The sequence below is a fragment of the Psammomys obesus genome, unplaced genomic scaffold (genome assembly GCF_907164565.1).
Source record: "Psammomys obesus unplaced genomic scaffold, mPsaObe1.curated_primary_1811, whole genome shotgun sequence".
NCBI lineage: Eukaryota > Metazoa > Chordata > Mammalia > Rodentia > Muridae > Psammomys > Psammomys obesus.
In genome coordinates, this window is record NW_026596051.1 from 10,790,399 (window position 1) to 10,808,768 (window position 18,370).

The 18,370-nt window shown below is 45.7% G+C and overlaps 1 protein-coding gene across 2 annotated transcripts; it reads right to left on the bottom strand.

Annotated features, from left to right (window-relative positions):
• Positions 1-2,344: 2,344 nt before the first annotated feature.
• CUNH7orf57 (chromosome unknown C7orf57 homolog) lies at positions 2,345-17,214 on the bottom strand. Of its 2 annotated transcripts, none has more exons than XM_055624135.1 (7): positions 16,657-17,214; positions 12,836-13,021; positions 11,268-11,376; positions 8,801-8,957; positions 5,677-5,774; positions 4,310-4,482; positions 2,345-2,874 (listed from the first exon to the last, which is right to left on the bottom strand). In XM_055624135.1, exons 1-7 carry the CDS (start codon positions 16,709-16,711, stop codon positions 2,825-2,827), a joined length of 828 nt encoding a protein of 275 aa, XP_055480110.1. In that variant the 5' UTR covers positions 16,712-17,214; the 3' UTR covers positions 2,345-2,824. The 2 variants fall into 2 exon arrangements, with proteins under 2 accessions (XP_055480110.1, XP_055480109.1); XM_055624134.1 differs by having other exon boundaries at positions 4,310-4,530.
• Positions 17,215-18,370: the final 1,156 nt, after the last annotated feature.

The following is an 18,370-nucleotide window of genomic DNA, read 5'->3' on the forward strand; positions in this document are numbered from 1 at the left end:
TTCTTATGTCTCTTTTCCCCTTCTCCACCCCAATTCCTTCCAACACCCCAATACCAGGTAAGAGTGTAAGACCTGGGGTCTCACAGCTCAGGAGTTCAAGATTGCACCCTTCCCAGAAACTCCCACAGACCACGACTCGATGCAAAAGCAAAAGGTTTAATTTAACCATTGTGCAATGGGGTCACCCCTGCCAGTCAGCAAAGAGTGGCACCAGGAGACAAAGGCCTTTAGGTTTTTAAAAGAAAAAGTGCAGGAAATTTGAAGTTGCAGTTTTGGCAATTTAGGATTGGATGAGGAAGCTATAAAGTAAGATAATTGGTTAGTCTTAAGTGCTCAAGCTTGGCCAGTCCTGCCAAGTGTGGATGCAGCTGCAATTGAAGGTGGGGGTGGTTAGCTCATCCTTGAAGATCAGGACTGCAGGCTTTTGGCTGGAGGTCAGGAGCTACTCAGAAAAAGGATTGATGCCATCTGGGTTGGTTACTAAGAAACATTATCTCAAAGACAAGGGTCTGGTCATTCTTTTTGCTGAGTGAAGGTCATTGCTTGCTTACTTTTTTATATCTGTCCTCACAGATAGGGTCACATTTCTCCATTCTCTGGAAAGGTACTAAGAGGCTTTAGCTTAACCTGGACCTAAAACTCAAAACTATAGGCTTTAGAAGACATACAGGTTACAAAGTTAGTCTAACCCTTTCAAGAGAAAGAAGGTTAGTGGGGTCAGGGGGCAGAGTTCTCTTTGACTACTTCCTGTTGGTTAGGGTCATCAGGTTTCTTGAGGCAAGCCCAACCTTTATTTCAGCATATCTCCAACTTCTTCAAAGTGCATCATCAACAACCAGGAGGAATGGGAGTGGGGGCACCAGCAGCCTTCTTCTCTCTCAGAGCTCCTTCTTTTTCTGGGCTCTGGCCTTTATTCCCTTTCCAGAGTCCTCAGAATTAAACTATCTGCAGCTGGCAAAGAGCCCCTCTCAGAGCCTGCATGAGGCAAATATTTTGCTGCTGTGGACAATCTGAATTAAGTCCCATATCCTACACCTGGGATCAAAACAAAAACATGTTTGCATCCACAATAGTGAGCCATGACCCCAGCCCTGGGAAGGATGTTTGTGCTTTCTTTTTAATTCACTATGTGAGGAGCATCTATCCCTCACAATAGGAAAGGCATGGTAGCCGCTCCATAGTGGCCAGAGTATACAGGAACCACTTACCTCTCAACGGAACAGAAAGTAGAGAAAATAGGAAAGAAGACTTTAAAATACTAAGACCCCCCTCCTGGGAGGCTGGAGAGATAGCTCAGAGGTTAAGAGCCCTGGCTGTTCTTCTAAAAGTCCTGAGTTCAATTCCCAGTAACCACATGGTGGCTCATAACCATCTACAGTGAGATCTGGTGCCCTCTCCTGTTGAGCAGGCACACATGGAAGCAGAATGCTATATAAATCATGAATAAATAAATCTTGATACTAGGACCCACCCTCAGTGACCCACTTTCTCCAGCTGTGCCTGACCCACTGAAGGTTCCACAGCCTCTAAGAACAGCACTTTGAACTCTGGAGACTAAGTATCTAAAGGTACAGTCTTGTTGTGGGGGAGCATTTTACACCCAAACCGTGAAAGCTGCATTAACCAACCCGAGAGTTACCTATAGGACTTAACCTGGCTACTCTGTGACTAAGAAGGATTTGTTTGCCAGTTTTTACTCCAAATTGTGTCTTTACTTTGCACAAGCCATAGTTGTCTGTTACTTTAATAACATTAATAGAAATTAAAGACTTCTGTACTATTGATATGTGTTCCTTAATCACCTTTCAGATAGTTGGGAATGTTTAGAAACAAGGTAGCAAAATAGGCAAGGGAAAGAGGAGAGAAAGAAAACAAAAAAAGGGAGCAGAAACTGCATTGTAGTGATATATTATTTTTATTGAATACGTATAGTTACTTATATTTTTGTATAGTATATATATATTTCCCATAGTAGCAATAGAGATGTAAGTGTTCAATTTAATATTTCAGTTAAAGAACCTATTTAAAATTTCAACTTTAACTAAGCAAATGCATGATAAGTTAGTTCCAGGAATGACACTAAAGTACTGACCTTATTTGGTTTTCTAGAAACTTTTCCTGATAATATTACTGTTTTATTGATGAATAAAATATAAAATATTTTAATGTTAATTACTAACATAGAAACAACAATGACATTTATAAAACAAGAGCATTCGGTCTGATTACTAAAACATTTCTTTGAGGCCTATTAAAACAGACTAATTGAGATTAGAGATATATATGATTTTTTTTTTTTACCTAAAGTATATAAAATAATAAATATTTAGTATTTTGGGCTTCAGTTTGTGTTCAAACTATTAGGAAAAAAATGAGCTAATGTTATAATGCTTTAAGGCATAATATAACTTTGTTACGGCAAATTACATCAGAAAGCTCTGGAATTAGTCATTTCTGTGTAATGGGAAATTGTTTCTATAAAGATTATGGAACCAAACGCAGGAAAAAGCTGCAGCTTGTGCGTTTCTTCCCTTTCAGAGTCTTGGAGCGACACTCCACACTTCGGTGTGGAGGACTTTCGAGGTAAGCTTGAGGAAGACTCTGGTTCCAGACATCCTCAGGCAGCAAGGCCACTCCAGAGAAATGCAAAAAACAAACCCCCACACTTACCCTGTGTTTGCTATGGTGACCCCAACTATACTCAAGGCTAGTTGTCCCGTAAGACTCTACATTAACAAATACAACAGGAGCCTGCAAATACAGCTGTCCATCGTCACTCCACAGAAAGCGACGAGAAAGATTGTCTGGGATAGCTTCTCTGGGCTTATTTGAGCTCTGCTGGTGTTGACTCTGGTGGTGGGGAGGCTTCTGCATCTGCAGTGCGAAGTAGATAAGACAGAGCTGTGTTTTTAATCAACTTAAATATGTAACACATATATTTCTTCTGCTGCTCCTAAGGATTAGCCCGAAAGTCTACCAAATTGAGCCTGCAATCCTACCTTGCTGCACAAATCATAGTGGGGAAACGCAAGACTCAAGCTTTGCCCCTAACGCAATGTGTTACACCTTTCTGTTCCTGAGTCTTAGCTGCCTGTGAGGCAAAGCTTCTGCTGCCAGTGCAAAGGACAGAACTAGGCAGTATGCCTAGAGAGAGGTCTCTCAGCTCACACAGCATACCCAAGTGTGGAGCCCAGGCTTAAACGAAAGACAGGTCACTACAGAGCCACTGGACAAACTACCGGGGAAATCAGTGTTGGTGCTGGCATTGATTTCTTTCCTTTTTTTTTTTTTTTTTTTTTTTTTTATTTTCAGAGATATGTTTTATTCATTACTATGAAGTTTGCTTCTGTGTATCTCTGTGTGTGTGGATGCATGAGTTTATGACTGCAGGTGCCTGGGGAAGCTGATTGGGTCCTTTTGAACTGAAGTTACAGCTAGCCACTGGTAGCTGCCTGATATGGCTGCTGGGACTGAACTTGGGTCTTTGGCCATAGCAGGAAGCATTGACCTCTAAGTCGGCACTTCTGGACCTGTGGGCTTGCCATCCCATAGGGGTCGCATATCAGGTATCCTAGGTATCAGATATTTACATTATGACTTGTGATTGCAGCAAATTTACAGCTTTGACGTTGCAATGAAAATTATTTTATGGTTGGGGGTCACCAAAGCATGGGAATTGTATTAAAGGGCCACAGCATTATAAAGGTTGAGAACTACGTCTCTCCAGCTTCACAGATGTGTGTGTGTCGCCAAAACACAAAAAACACAGCAAAGCAGACAAATGAGATGTTGTCAAACTAAACAGCTTATATAAAGCAAAACAAGAAATCAACAAAATAAAAGTACAGCCCACAAAATAGGAAAAAAAAATTAAAACAGCTTTTCTGGTGAGGGATTAGTATACAAAATATATAAAGAGCTCAGGAAACTTAACAAAAAAGGAAACTGCTGTTTTGTTTTTGGTGGTGGTGGTGGTGGTGGGGTTTTTTTGTTTGTTTGTTTTGTTTTGTTTTTTTGTTTTTTTAAAGGGTAAAGGAGATGGGTCTGGTAGCTCATGTCTCTAATCATAGCCCTTAAATCCCAAAGCAGGAGGATTGACACAAGATTAAGGGCAGCTTTTGAAAAGAAGGAAATTCCAGGCCTCTCTAAGTTACACACTAACAGTATGCTTAGCCCACACCCTAAGCCCATGCTAAGGGTTTTAGCATGACTTCTAACTGCAGATCTCATGTGGAGAAACCCCAGGAGATAAGAAAGCCACCTACTTGCCCTCATCACCAGAACACATGCATGTCATTGTGACCCTCACCTGGAGTCTTCGCAGAGTCTTCAGGTGCCCCTGGATCTTGGGGCGTCTCTGTGTCCTGGGTGCTTTCAGACTCCTGTGTGGACTCAGTGGACGAGGTTGTCTTGGACGTCTTTGGAGTCCTCTTGTCAGAATCCGCTCTCTGCTGCTGTAACCACTCATCCTTATAACCATTGCTGATAAGTTTGGAAAAGTTTGTTGGTGAACCAGTTTTTTGACCAGGCCTTAAAAGGAGATGTGTGCAGAAATTAACTTAAAAGGGAAAACCGGAAGCAGTGTTCAGGAATGTGACTTGTGAGGGGACAGTGGTGCTGAGCTCTGCTATCTCCCTCTTCTCCATCCCCCACCCCCATTTCTCTGTGTGTCTCTCATCTGTCAGTCTCTTTTCCCATCTCAAGCATAAAAATGGTCTCAGCGCATCCCTTATGCACAAGTGATATCATGCTAAACCCAGTTTCACAAACCTTTTTGTTTTCTTTTTAGCCAATTGTAACTTAAGAACACCGGTACTTCTTGAGGAAGTCCTAGAGAATACCCCCTCCCCCTTGTCAACAGTGGATTACTTAGGACAGCTGCTCCTATCTCATGACCTCTTCCTAGCTTTTCACTCATTGCATAGCTCTCCCGTCTCCTGTCACCCTTCACCTGCTTCAGCTCACAGATCCTATCACAATTGACGCTGAAGAGTATCAGGGCGGTAGTACAAACCTTCTAGTCAGGCGGCTGACAAGCACACTCTTGTCCACTCCCAAGCCACAAGTTTCTGACTTATGAATCACCTTATTAAGGATTTCCCCTACGGGTTTCTCCCCATCTGTCACAATGTCACTAATGTCATTGCTTTCCCCACCAGATGAGAAGCTGTTTGAAGACTCAGTCAGCAACTAATGACGTTTGTTTTCTCCTAAACTAGATTTCTGGCAAATAAGGCAGCACAGAGGCCTTTCAGGATTTCCCTCTTCGGCTGGAAGACCAACAGGTGTCAGCATCTGGAGGAAAAACCCGGCTGAATGCCGAGCCAGAGTGCTTGCACTCAAGGTGGAGATCCCTGAGCTCAGGCTTTGGTGACAGTAAGTTTTAGGACTGAGTATACAAGCAGGGACAAGTAGCCACAAGCCTGCACCACAAACCAGGATGCAGGAGACCAGACATGTGATCAAAGGGGTAAAACTGGTGTTAGGGAAGAAACAAAAGTGCAGCTAAGTTCTCAGGCCAGGCTGGGCAGGGCTCTGTAGGCAAGGCAGGCAGGAGCTGCCATCCGCACAGTTGTCTCCGGATAGGCCTGGGGCAGGTCAGTTGGGCAAAGGACAGAAAAAAACCGACCCAAACCTCACACAAACAGCATTCATTCTCCTAAGTCGGACACGTACATGGGAGGCAATGACAGTCTGCTCCCATCAAGGTCTTTGTTGCTAACTGGGGTCCCTGGTTTGGTAGGATTCTTGGAATTAATGGCCGGCAGTTTCACCTGTATGAAGAAATGCAAATCTATGAGTTAGGGCAAAAGAAAGGTCTCCAAGAGCAGCAAAGATATCAGGACTGGACTTTCAGTATGGTCACAGCCTGTCACCATAAACTAAAATTAAATAATCAATAGCTGAATAATAATTCAACAGGATGGCTTGTAAAAAAGACCACGTGTGCTCTGCATTTAAGTAAAAAGGCCACCTGCTCAGGAGGGGAACAGTCAATGAACGTTGGGGATGCCAGATATCCTGAGGGGCCCTGCTGGAGGGAGGGGTCTGCCTGCCATATCAAATAGAAATGCCTGTATGGTGAGGTTCACATGAGCTTTGTAAGTCACCAAGAACTGAGAAAAAAACAAACACCCACCATCAAAGGAGTGAATAAATAGCAGTACCTGGTCTGCCAAAGAACATTACTCGACAATTCAAAGGGGCTGGATTCTGACGCATGGTACCACCCGGTAGAGGCAGGCTGAAGAAGGGGAGCAGCTGTAGTCACTAACTTGGTGCTGCTGATTTGAGATTCTAGGAAAGAAAAAGCTCTAAAGACTGGTCCTAGTTAGGGCTTTGACCAAAAGCAACGTCGTCGTTTTACAATTCTCAGGTCACAGTCCATCCCTGAGGGACATCAGGACAGGAATTCAAGGCAGAAACCTGGAGGCAGGGACTAAAGCAGAGGCCACTGGGGAAGACTGTCTTCTGCTTGCTCTTTATGGCTTGCCGAGTCCGTATTCTCATACAACTCAGGACTACCCCCAGGTATGGCACCACCCACCATGGTCTGGGCCCTTCCACCTCAGCCATTAGTCAAGAAAATGTCTCACAAACTTGCCTACAGGCCAATCAGTTGGAGATGTTTTTTTGTTGTTGTTTTGTTTTGTTTTGTTTGTTTGTTTGTTTTCTTTTTTCTTTCTTTCTTTTTTGGGGGACAATTGTTTTGTTTTGTTTTGCTTCTCAAGACAGGGTTTCTCTGTGCAGCTCTTACTGTCCTGGACTCACTTTGTAGACCAAGCTGGCCTGAAATTCACAGAGATCCTCCTGCCTCTGCCCCTTGAGTGCTGGGATTAAAGGTGAGTGCCACCACACCCAGCAGGAAGCATTTTCTTAATTGACGTTCCTTCTCTCAGACAACCCTAGCTTGTATCAAGCTAACAAATGCCTAACAGGTACAAGACTTAAAAGAGATTCAGTGACTGCTGGAAATGAGAACTAGGAGGGACTGGTGACAGTGGGGCTGAGAAATCTTAGAGGTGACAGAACCGTTCTGTTCCTCACCATCTATGGTGTTTACATGAGGCCTGCATTTGTCAAAACATGTAGATCAATACTGTGTAACAAGTGAACTGTGTTCTGTGTAAATGGCCTTAAGTGAAAAATGAAAAGATTTCCCCAGTCACCCTGTGGAACACTGACACACCTAGCCTAAGGACACGTCAGTGTCTACACCAGGCTGAGTGACAGCCAGGGCAGAAGCAGAGCATTCAATGGGTATTCCATCTTTCCCTAGGGTGGAGAAGGCAGGTCTCTGAGAGGCAGAAGAACCTGTTGCAGCGGGACAGACAGACAGACAGACAGACAGGGTTTAATGCCAAAGTCTAGGATGACAGCCAAGTGCTGAAATGATTCTCACATTAGAGTCCCTACTCTGCCTGTGTCCAAAGGTTTTGTAAGACTTGAGAAGAGGAAAACTCCCCTAGTTCAGCAGAATAGACACCTACGGGGCCCTCCCTAATGGAACTCTTCTTGAGTTACGTAACACTTGAGCTAGTGCACTGTCGGCCGGTGTCCATAATTCCACCTTCCTCCTTCCTTAGCATTGAGAAGGTGGAGGACAGGACAGCTTCAGGCATTTGCTGCAGTCAGCAGAAGCCTGTGTGAGTGATTACTACATGAATAACTCAGTCGGATTTTACAGTGGGGCAGCATCTTGCATTTTAAATTTTCTCAAGCTGTGTGCTAGAACCTTGGTTAACAGACAAGCCTTCCATTCATTGCTCGAAGTCCAGCTGCATACCGTCAGCCACTTACTTATCATCAGGAAACAGGCCCGGTCCTTAGTAGAGTCCTTTAGCAGTACTCAATATGAGTGACCCAAAGCCTGAATCACAGTTGGACACTGGGATAGCGTGAAGAGCATACACTGGAGCCAGCTGGTGCTATCTCGGTCTTCAACTACCGAGTCCCCAAATGAACAGAGGGCATCCTCTTTCCCCCAAGACACTGAGAAGCTAGGTCTAGCAAGTACAAGACACACTGGTTCCTTTGCTGTTCAAACGACAATGGTGCTGGCTCTTGTTCTCAGTCTCAAAGCACCACTGCTATTTTAAATATGAATGTCATCACTCACAAATCCCGATGTCTCAAGTGCTAGAATTCATTTCATACCTAGGGGCTAGCAGGGATGTAGAATCCTTGGCAGTGGGCTGACTATGCTCTCATGGGCCACAGGAAGAGTACAGGTGGAGAGACTCCAACCTTTCTGCCATTCATGGCTTGCTTCAGGGCTGCCCAGTTGCTCAGACAGGTCAAGTTCTTTGAAAAGGCTTCACTTTGCAGGTAGGTTAAGACCTTACTGATAAAACACCCAGGGGTGTCTCTGTGAAGAAGAAGGTACTTCATCTTTCCTTCTATTATTATCATCAAGGAGCACTGTGGGCAATTTGGACTTAAGTAAATGGAACTACACAGAAGCAGGATATTAAGCATATATAAACACATCCTTGCTCTGTACCAGATACGATGTGTCAGGCCGATTTTCTCCAAGTTAACTGTTAACTGCTTAGATACCAGATAGTAAAACACAATCTTACCTATAAAGCCAGCATACACAGGAAGAAAATGAAAAACAAAACAACAACAGAGTGGCTGTTTGCCTCTTAGGTAGTCTCAAACGTAAAACAGAGCTCAGAGCTCAGAGTGCTAGGCCAAGGCTGCAAGCCAGCCTAAGGCAGCAGGAGCATGCCCTTAATTACTCGTGGAGTCACAACAGCAAAACAAATGATGGTCACGCACTCGCTAGTACTGTTACCTTTCTCTTCACATTTTTGAGTTCCTCAGCCTCTCTCTGCCAAACTGTTTTCATGTCAAAGTCAAAGGGGCCTAGTCTGGACTCATAACTACCGTTGGCCTGATCGGGGTTGAATTCTTCATACACCATGTAATCTGGAATGGAGACTGCAGGGACTCTGCAAGGACAGACAGGAACAAGTTAAAGCCTGGTGCCAGGCACCATTTCATGCTTTCTCCTTTCTTTCTCTTTATTTTTCCCTCCTCCTTCCCTCTATCCTCGCTTTCCTTTTTCACTTTCTCCCTATTCTCTCTCCTTTCTCCACCCCCTATTTTTCTCAGTCCTCTGCTTCCCCTCTCTCTTCTCTTTCCCCATCTTTCTTACTGACATAGCTAGGCCCCTGCCTTCTCCTGCTGAGTAAACACATCAGGCCTTTTCTAAGCTAGTCCCCAGGATCCTCAGAGCAACAGAAGAAATCACAGGGTGGTGTACTACAGTAGGAGCCTATAAAACAGATGAGTTATAATTATTTCTTGTAGACTAGCATTCACTACTTGTTCCCTTCCAAGAGATAAGGGCCCACTGAACATTTACTGTCCCAGATCATCTATGCTAATAAGAACCTGCTGCTGCTCTGTTCGATGGCCAGTTTCCGTGTGGGTGTGTAAGCACACATCTGGTCTTCCCACAATGCATAGCAATGTGTCAGCTTCAGGGTCTCCGTCTCCTGTCCTTTCTTGCCTGCTCTTGTGCTTGCTCATGCTCCCTCTCTTGTGCTCTCTCTCTCTCTTTTTCTCTCTCTGTCCCTCCCCCTTTCCTCACTGCTACCCTCCCCCCTTTTCCTTTCCTCCCCTGTTTTCTGAATTTAGTACAAACCAGGCCACAGAGGAAGACAATGCAGCCAGTCCTGCTGAGACCTGATAGGCTAGGGTCAGATGGAAGGGGAAGAGGACCTCCCCTATCAGTGGACTTGGAGAAGGGCATGGGAGGAGATGAGGGAGGGAGGATGGGATTGGGAAGGGATGAGGGAGGGAGCTAGAGCTGGGATACAAAGTAAATAAACTGTGATTAATATAAAAAAATTAAAATTAAAAAAAAAAAAAAAACAGGGTCTCACTATGTAGCCCTGACTGGCCTAGAACTCAATGTGTAAACCAGGCTAGCCTTGACCTCCCAGAGATTCTCCTGCCTCTGCTTCCCAAGTGCTGGGATTAAAACTGTGTGCCACAAGCCTGGCCTACAAGCTACTCATTGTAAAAACGTGGTAGGAGTTTAATATTCTCTTGCCATGGGTCTATAAAAGCATCATGTGCTCTTTTATTTTCATGTGTTAAAAATAAAGCCAATGGCAGCTGCCTGTTACCTCAGCACTAGGGAGACAAAGACAGAGGGATCATGAGCTCGACTGTTTTGATGCCCAAAACAGTCTGGGATCTGATTAACATAACAATAAAAATAACACAACTTGAAATAAAGTACAAAAACAAACAGAAGAAACCAGAATCTTGAAGAAGAAAAAGAAAGAGGAGGAGAAAGAGGAGGAGGAGGAGGAAGAGGAGGAAGTCCTACACAGTGCCGGGGGACAGTCAAAAGACACTGTATAGCAGCATTGAAAGATGCCTGTGTTGGTCCAAGCTTTCAAGAAAAAAAACCAAAAACAAACAAACAAAAAATAAAACAAAAGGCAAGTCTTTAAAAAGCAGAAAAACAAATCCTAATATTATTGTTTATGCTTCCTTCCAAAACAAGAGAGGTGTCTAAGGGCCAAGTTTGCTTGGTTACAGGTAACAATTGTTAGACATTGTAACAGGGTAGGAGGCCATGGCGCTACCCTTCTTCTGTGATGATCTTAGAGATGGAGCATGCTGTGCAGTTCTAGTTGTGTGTAGTACCTTTCATCCATAATGAGAAGAAAGCTTTGGAGCAGGCAGACACCAGTGGGGAAAAGAAGAAAAACCCAAGGCTACTGACTAATAAGTGCTCAAAAGAACCACACCCTGAGGGGACACTGCTCTGTATTTCCTTGATTCTAGTTTCCTGTCAGCTTACGGGACATCACTCAGAGCACTAGCTAATACACACAGTAGTGCTCAGGGCTGTAACAGTACCTACTTTCTGACAACAGTAGATAGTTGTCATTTTCCGATTCAAAGTGAGTTTTTTTTTTTTTTCCAAAATTGTTTTTATTACATTGTTATTTATTTGGGTTCAGCCAAACACATGCCACAGTAAATCTATGGAGGTCAGAGGACAATTGCAGATGTCAGCTCTTGCCTTCTGCAGTGTGGGTCCTAGGGACCAAACTCAACTTGTCAGCCTGGTCAGCAGGCGTCTTTACCTGCTGAACTATTTTGCTGGCACCAGTATTTTTTATATGTGTATGTGTATGATATATATGTATGGATGTAAAGATAGAGATGTAAAGATATAGATGTCCAGATATCTAGACAGAGACAGACAAAAATGTGGGAGACGTAGAGATACTCACTCTCGCTGGTGGGCTGTCGGAGGCTTGCTGTTGTGAATATACCAGTCTGGCAAGGAGTAGGCTACTGGGGAGCCTTTCCTGGAACCAGGGACAACGTGCTTCAACAAATCTCAAGGAAAAAGGAACAGAGTTATGTGGTCCTGCTGTCCACAGGACATGTGGCATTCTCAGCACTCCACAGTGGGAGCCATGCCATCTTCCCTAGGGTGGCCTCTGCCCAGGCTGAGAGCCGACCATCCTGCTTGGCACTCAGCAGGAGACACTCCGCATGCACCCTGCACCTCTCATATCCTCTCCTCTTGAGTGTGCTCAGAGCTCCTGGTCCTGAACTGGCATCTGTGCCAGTTACCATTGACGCTCCCTCAGTGGTTTATCTTTCCACTTCTGAGGTCACCAGGGACTGCACACAAGGCTCCCTAGCCATCAGCTACCTCCATCCTCCCCTCCATCTTGGCCTACCACTATGGGTCTGCCCCACCCCCACTGCTGTTTGCTAGGGAAGCTGCTCCCTCCAGATTCCCAGGTGGGAAACCCTCGGTGGATGTATCAATAACTTTGGAGCTACACAGGGAGGTACCCAGCACAGGCTCCTTCCCAACTGTCTTTTCACTCCCAGATAACTTTCTTCTTCTCATCCCTCTTCCTCCTGTCCACTGTGTCCAAAAGCAGCGATCGGTAAGAACTGCTTTTGCTTGTTTGTTTTTTTGCCAGGTAATTCCAATAGCAAAATAATTCATAATACCCATAGCAACAACAACAACAACAAAAATGGGCTGACTTATTCATTTCAGTAAGAAATCTTTCAACTTTCCACCTTAAAGTCCTTCTGCAGTTAAGGTTTTCAGATAAACAAAAAGATGGAAAGAATGGTGTGAACTCCTCTACACTGCTAACCCAGGCTCCCCATGCACATCCTGCCTGCTCAGCCCTTTTCTTCTGCCCCGATACCCACTGCTTTTAGCACCATTATAGCACTGTTGAGTGGCGTGTTGCAGGCAGGCTTGTCCCTTCCCTCCGTGCCGCAGCTGCTGCCCACAAAAGCTGGTCCTCACATGATCACAGCCCGGTAAAGACACTGTCACTGCAGTGTCACTGATGGCCTCCATCAGATTTGTCTACTCTCTTAGAACCAAGAGCAAGGAGGTGTATCCAAGAACAAGGCTGCCTTGGTCCAGCCCCTATCCGTCCCTGGCTGAGTCAATCAAGTGGTATGAATGGCCTAGGCTTGGAATGCTCCATCACAGACTTGGCCACTGTTTCACCTGTGACATCCAACATAGGGACAGCGACAGCCAGAGGAGCTGGGTGGACCAAAGCCTAAAGGAGACATTTGGGATGTAGTCCCTTAACCTTCTGACCAGTGACTTCCATTAAACTCAATATATCTTCCTTGTTACAAACGTTGGTTTTCATCAAAGAGTACTTATGCCTAACCTCCACAGTGAGCCCAAGTTTCCAAAGGTTTGAACAAGGGATATAGATGCCACAGTTATATTTAATGTGGATAACATTAGAAACAACCCCCCCCCCATTCCCGCTCACAAAGTCACTCCGAGCTCAGGGCTTACCAGGTCTACCGCCTTGCTTCGCCAGTTTCACATACTCCGAATCTGTTTCTTTTATCCAGTATCTCCGAGCACGGGGCAAATTCCCATTTGGGGAGTCTCCCAAGTCATTGAGCCCCGGGATCTGGGATGCTGGAGGGGCACCCACAGCCTTTTCAGAGCGCTTCACAGGTACGTGGTAATACCAATCTAGACAGGAGGAAGGCCAGCACATTGTTAGGTGGGTACAGGAGGATGCCTGGTCAGGAAACCCTCTACTGCCTGCCAGTCTTATCCCTGTGCTTATAACACTGTTAGGGCATCACATGCCACAGAGTGCAAACAAGAAAAGAACTGTCTGTTCCGGAGCATGTGTGATAAACCAGGACACCACCAGAATGGCCTAGAAGACGGTTAATTTTCCAGAGCAATTCTAGGAAATATCTTACCCCCGTCTCTCTTTTTCTCACCTTCTCTCCCTCCCTCCCTCCCTCCCTCCCTCCCTCCCTCCCTCCCTCCCTCCCTTCTTCCCTCCCTCCTTCCTTCTTGACCTCCTTCCCTCTTGCCATCCATACCCTAGAAAAATGCTTAGCTGCATTTCTGGTACTATTGGGAGACGTGGGAAGACACGTAGACTTGAATAAATACCAAATCATTTAAACTGTTATGGGTAAGCCAGATACTGGCCAGGATTTGATCAGCTTTACATATTAAATTACCAATATTTGATCACACACAATGTGATCAAACTGGTTAGTCAATTTTTAGAAGAACAGAAGGAAGTAGGCCAGGGTGTGGTCTAAAAAGCCTCACTTGTTTAACAGCTGTGTTGAAAGTCAGTACCTGCCTCCCACACCCTTCAGCACACAAACCTGTGTCCCAATGGCAGCCCAGCTGCACACAAACACTGTGCTTTAGGTTACAGTGGGCAGTGGGAAGTAGCAGAGGCCCAGATGTATTCTGAAACGGAGATTCACTAGGCAAGAGCAATCACTTTATGTAAGTCCAAGAGTCCAAAGACCTTCCTTGGATAAGAGTAGGGAGAAATGCTGAGTGTAGATTATATGACTTCTATCCCAGAGAGGGAACTAGGGGACAGCTTGCAGGAAGCAAGGACAGGAGTGTGGACAGCTTACACTCCCCTCTTCTTCTTCCCCAGGATGGCATAAGCCCTCTGCAGAAACAGAGAGGAGTTGAACATGACCTGGTGAAATGCAGACACTCCCTAAACCTTGAGCTGGTGCCATACATGGGGAGACTCTTCAGGATGACTTGGAACCATCTATAAAACTCCCTGGAGACAGAGCTGGAACTTCTGTCAAGGGACAGAGGGGTTAGCACAGTCTTAAAGTCCTGGAATTACCAGTGCTCATGTATGATCACACACACACACACACACACACACACACACACACACAGACACACACAGAGAGAGAGACATACACACAGAGACACACACAGACACATACAGACACATAGAGACACATACAGACTCACACATAGACACATACATACAAACATACATATGTACACACACACACACACAGGTGAGAGAACCCAGGCATACAAACTGTAGGCACTTTAGGTAAATATTCATTAGAAACCAACCAGATGCCAAAATACAAAGAAGGAAAAAATATCTCATCTATGGAAAAGATGGGAAACAAAGTCTTGGAAAAAGTAAGAAAGAAAATAAACAAAAACCAAATACAAAAATGCAATTTCTGTGGCATGGATACCAGCTGTGTTTCAAAGCACTTTCCAGACTCGTGGCATTTGGAGTCAAACACGGTGCCTTGTCCTTTGTGGTGCTGTGGTGGCAAGCTATGGTGTCTGTTTGACTCAACCACAGTGTCAGACTTTATCCAGGTGTTGTTCCAGTTGCTCTTGTGGAGCATTATTTTTAACACAAATTGTCACTTAAATCACTTAAATCAGGGGACTTAGAGCAATGCAAATGACCCTCTACAACAGAATGAGTCTCCTCCACTCAGCTGAGTCTTAAGAAAAATGAAGAAGGAAGGAATCCTCCTCCCTCCCCATGGACTCTGAACTCAATCTGCATCCTCTGTTCTGCCTCTGCTCTCCAACTTGCCCTGTAGACTCTACAACTAATGGGCCCCACAGTCAATCAAACTGATGTGTAAAAGAGATCTGTCTCCATTTACAGGTAGGTGGACAGCTGATTAGTTACATCACTCACTCAGGGCACAGGGAAGCAGCAATAAAAAGTACTAGCAACAGACATGGAAGCAAGAAGTCCCTGCTCTCTGCAGCCAAATGCTCAGACTGTCAGTGTCTTCTTAGAAGTAAAGCTGGACTCATTAGCTAAAAGTTAAGGACGTTTCACCTGGAAACTTTTTAAATGCCTAAAGGATATTCATCAGCCGATCCAACACCATCCATTTTCGAAGACTTGCACAAAGGATTTCAGAGAGACGAAAATCAGAATTTAGTAGCTTTTTGCTCATCAGGCTTAGCTCTGTGGTTTTTTGTTTGTTTGTTTGTTTGTTTTGTGTTTTTTTTTTTGCTTTTTTTTTCTTCTACAGGAAAGCCCTTTGGTTCTTGCTTTATTTTTTTCCCCTGTGTATTGATTACTAATTAATCCACAGAGAACAGTGTATCTTCTGCCACTTCATTACTGCAAGCACTGGACACGCTAATGGTGTCTGTAAGCATGCACACGGGAGCACCTCAGAGACAGAGGGCCCTGATCAGTGAGAATGAACCACTGCCACCTAGCACACACATGGAGGGGGTGGAGGGAACAAACAGGTATCATGCTAGCTTTATCAACCTGTGTGACACCAGATCAGCCACGGACTGGCCGCTTTCCTCCGGACAACTTTCCCATTTGATGCTTCATCCTTATTTTCTGAATAAGGTAACAGTCCAGAAGAGACAGTGAACCAAACTATAGATTGTCCCAATTTCTGACCTCCAAACTAGAGGTAATCCCTCTCTCTCTCTCTCTCTCTCTCTCTCTCTCTCTCTCTCTCTCGCATACACACATGAGCACAGGCTACCATCTTTAGACTGCACAGCCTCAGAGAAAAAGCCACTTGGCAGGCGTGCTTACTCCAAGGGCAACTTACTTCAAACTCTGCGTGCCTCATTTTCCTGGTCTCTGAAATGGGGTGATGATGTCTGGTGGGGAGTGTTAGCAGTTCAATGTGTTAGTATACATTGGTCTTGCTGAATACACCTGGCATGGTTCACAGAGATGAGATTACTTCCTAGGACAAAAAGGCTACAGGGCCTGGGATGGGATATGGACTGGCCTGGTCTCCTGAACCGTGCACAGCCCACCCCAGCTCTCAGTTGGTTGTCACCAACAACGGCATAGGGTAGCATGCATGGAATATGTGGAAAGGTCACACTTTTCCCCTCTCTGGAGATGAGATTGCTCCGACTGGTCTCTCCCGGCCGAGCACCAGGCTTCTTTCTCCCTCTGTCTCCAGCCCTTCTCTAGACACATGAAAAGCGATGACAGCATCAGAAAATGCCTTCCTTCCTTGCCCATTCGGCTTCAGATCTGGTGTGCACCACCCACCAACCTTCACTGAATTCGGCTTTCCCGGATCCAGATACTGAAAGCGGGAAACATTCGTCTTGGTCGGAGCCTAAAATAGGAGCAAAAGCCTCAAAAATGAGCCTTTCTCAGTCTGTAGTCTGAGCCAAGGCGCGAGGGTTATGAGGGATAACTTGCTGTAAAGTGAATTTCAATGGGCTCCTACCCTCATCAATGAAAAGCATGCACTGTTACCTAACGTGGAAACAGCAAAAGCACAGGCACACACCCTTCCAACTTTCATCACCCACCCCTCTCCTCTAGCCTCACTCACCACAGGGGGCATAGCGGTGAGAGGTGCCCTGGACCTCCTTGCTGGTGTTCCTCATGGCTCTATGAGTAAGTCCGCGTCGCCCAGGCGCTGCTGAGCCCGGGTTCTCGGGCTTTCTGGGCGCTGCCGACCCGCCCGCTGGGAGCAGAGGCTATAAGGGCAAAGTCAGCACGATCCCGGTTCTGGTTCTGCCCGCCTCCAGCTGACACACCTGCAGTCCGCCTCAGGCCTAAGAGCTGGCACATCCGCGGCGGTCACACGGCAGCACCGCGTCCACTGGACACTCAGCAGGGGCACATGCGACAGAACACACAGTCAGAGCTCATTCAGTGGGTACACCACAGGAGACCGAGCAAGCGGGTGGACAGCACCCTGCACGTTAAGCGGGGTAAACAGCAAGGGCACGTGCACACAGGGCAGACAGCAAGAGTATATTAAGTGTCCGATAAGTAGGTCCTCACGGGCCGCAGGGGCTTGGCAGGTGGCAGGGTCAATGCGAAGCACTCCGCTCTCCACATCTGGGATTTACAGCTCCTGTACCAAGCAAGAGGGCTGCCTCCAAGACCGACTCCAAACTCAGAGAGACGCGGAACCACAGCCGCACGCGTCTCCACGGCAACGGCCGAGCGGCCAACCAGCGTGCGTGGCGCTGGGAGCAGAGCCAATGGGAGCAGAGGGTAGGAGCTACCTGTCAACCGCCCTCAGCCTGAGCTTTGCGAGGTGGGGCGGAGTATGAGGGAGGTGTCGCACCTAAATGCTCCAACTGCAGCAGAGACCTCTCCCCTAGGCCCTCCCCTAGACCCCTACAGAAACCCCAGTAACTCCAATCAAGTTAGCTAGAAACGCTACCACATTTTCCAGGCAAGCGTTAAAATAAAAACAAACAAACAAAAAAGCTGGCCATGCTGACCGAGGCTTGTAACCCCAGTACCAGGTAAGTCCAGGCAGAGAGGAGAATGAAGAGTTCCAGGTCATCCTGGGCTTCATACTGAGTTCTAGATATTTGGCATATGAGTTGCTTAAGTGTATTATAAAGAAACACTGGTACACATTTGGAAAACTCAGAAAACAGACATTTCTGCAAATTAGGTCAGTCCTCAGATTATCTCATGAAATATTCTTCATGTCTTAATTTGCGAGGAATATTGTTTTATGATATGTTTTCTAAACCAAAATGTCACTGTTTTAGAAAGCGCTTTAACCCTGCACCTACTCTTGGGCAGTGTGCTTATCCTGAAGGCTTCACACCATTCTGGGCAAATGAAGGACATAACTATTCACTTCCCATCCCTGCAAGAGTTAAGGACAAATTATTAGAGCCCTCTAAGAAATTCTATCGACAACGGGCTGTAAGTAGCCATGGTTTCCTCTTGTTAGACTTTTCTTTGAAATTAAAGACTTTTTGAAATGGTGGGTATTTGACAAGGTGAAACACTGAATCTCTGTTTCTGTCACACAAAGGCAGATAATGTACAAGTGGGTGAAGAGACGTGTGTGTGTGTGTGTGCATGTGTGTGTGTGTGTGCTTTGCTCCACCCAGCTCTAACATATGAGAGATCTCAGATATTCAGCTTGCCCAGTCACATAGTCATCAGAACTCTGTCCTGAATGGTATGCTTGCGCCACTGTTTTTAGGTCTTTAGCTTATCACCACACACAAGTACTTCCATTCCTGGAAGTCCCAGAAGTGCCTGATCACAGGATCATAAGATCAAGA

Excerpts from the sequence above, each read along its gene's own strand:
- CUNH7orf57 (XM_055624134.1), bottom strand. The coding sequence starts at position 16,711 with ATGAGGAACACCAGCAAGGAGGTCCAGGGCACCTCTCACCGCTATGCC. Across the intron at positions 13,022-16,656 it reads TCACCGCTATGCCCCCTGTG|ATTGGTATTACCACGTACCT; the intron begins GTGAGTGAGGCT and ends CCTCCTGTCTAG. Across the intron at positions 11,377-12,835 it reads GAAGCAAGGCGGTAGACCTG|ATTTGTTGAAGCACGTTGTC; the intron begins GTAAGCCCTGAG and ends TTTTTCCTTGAG.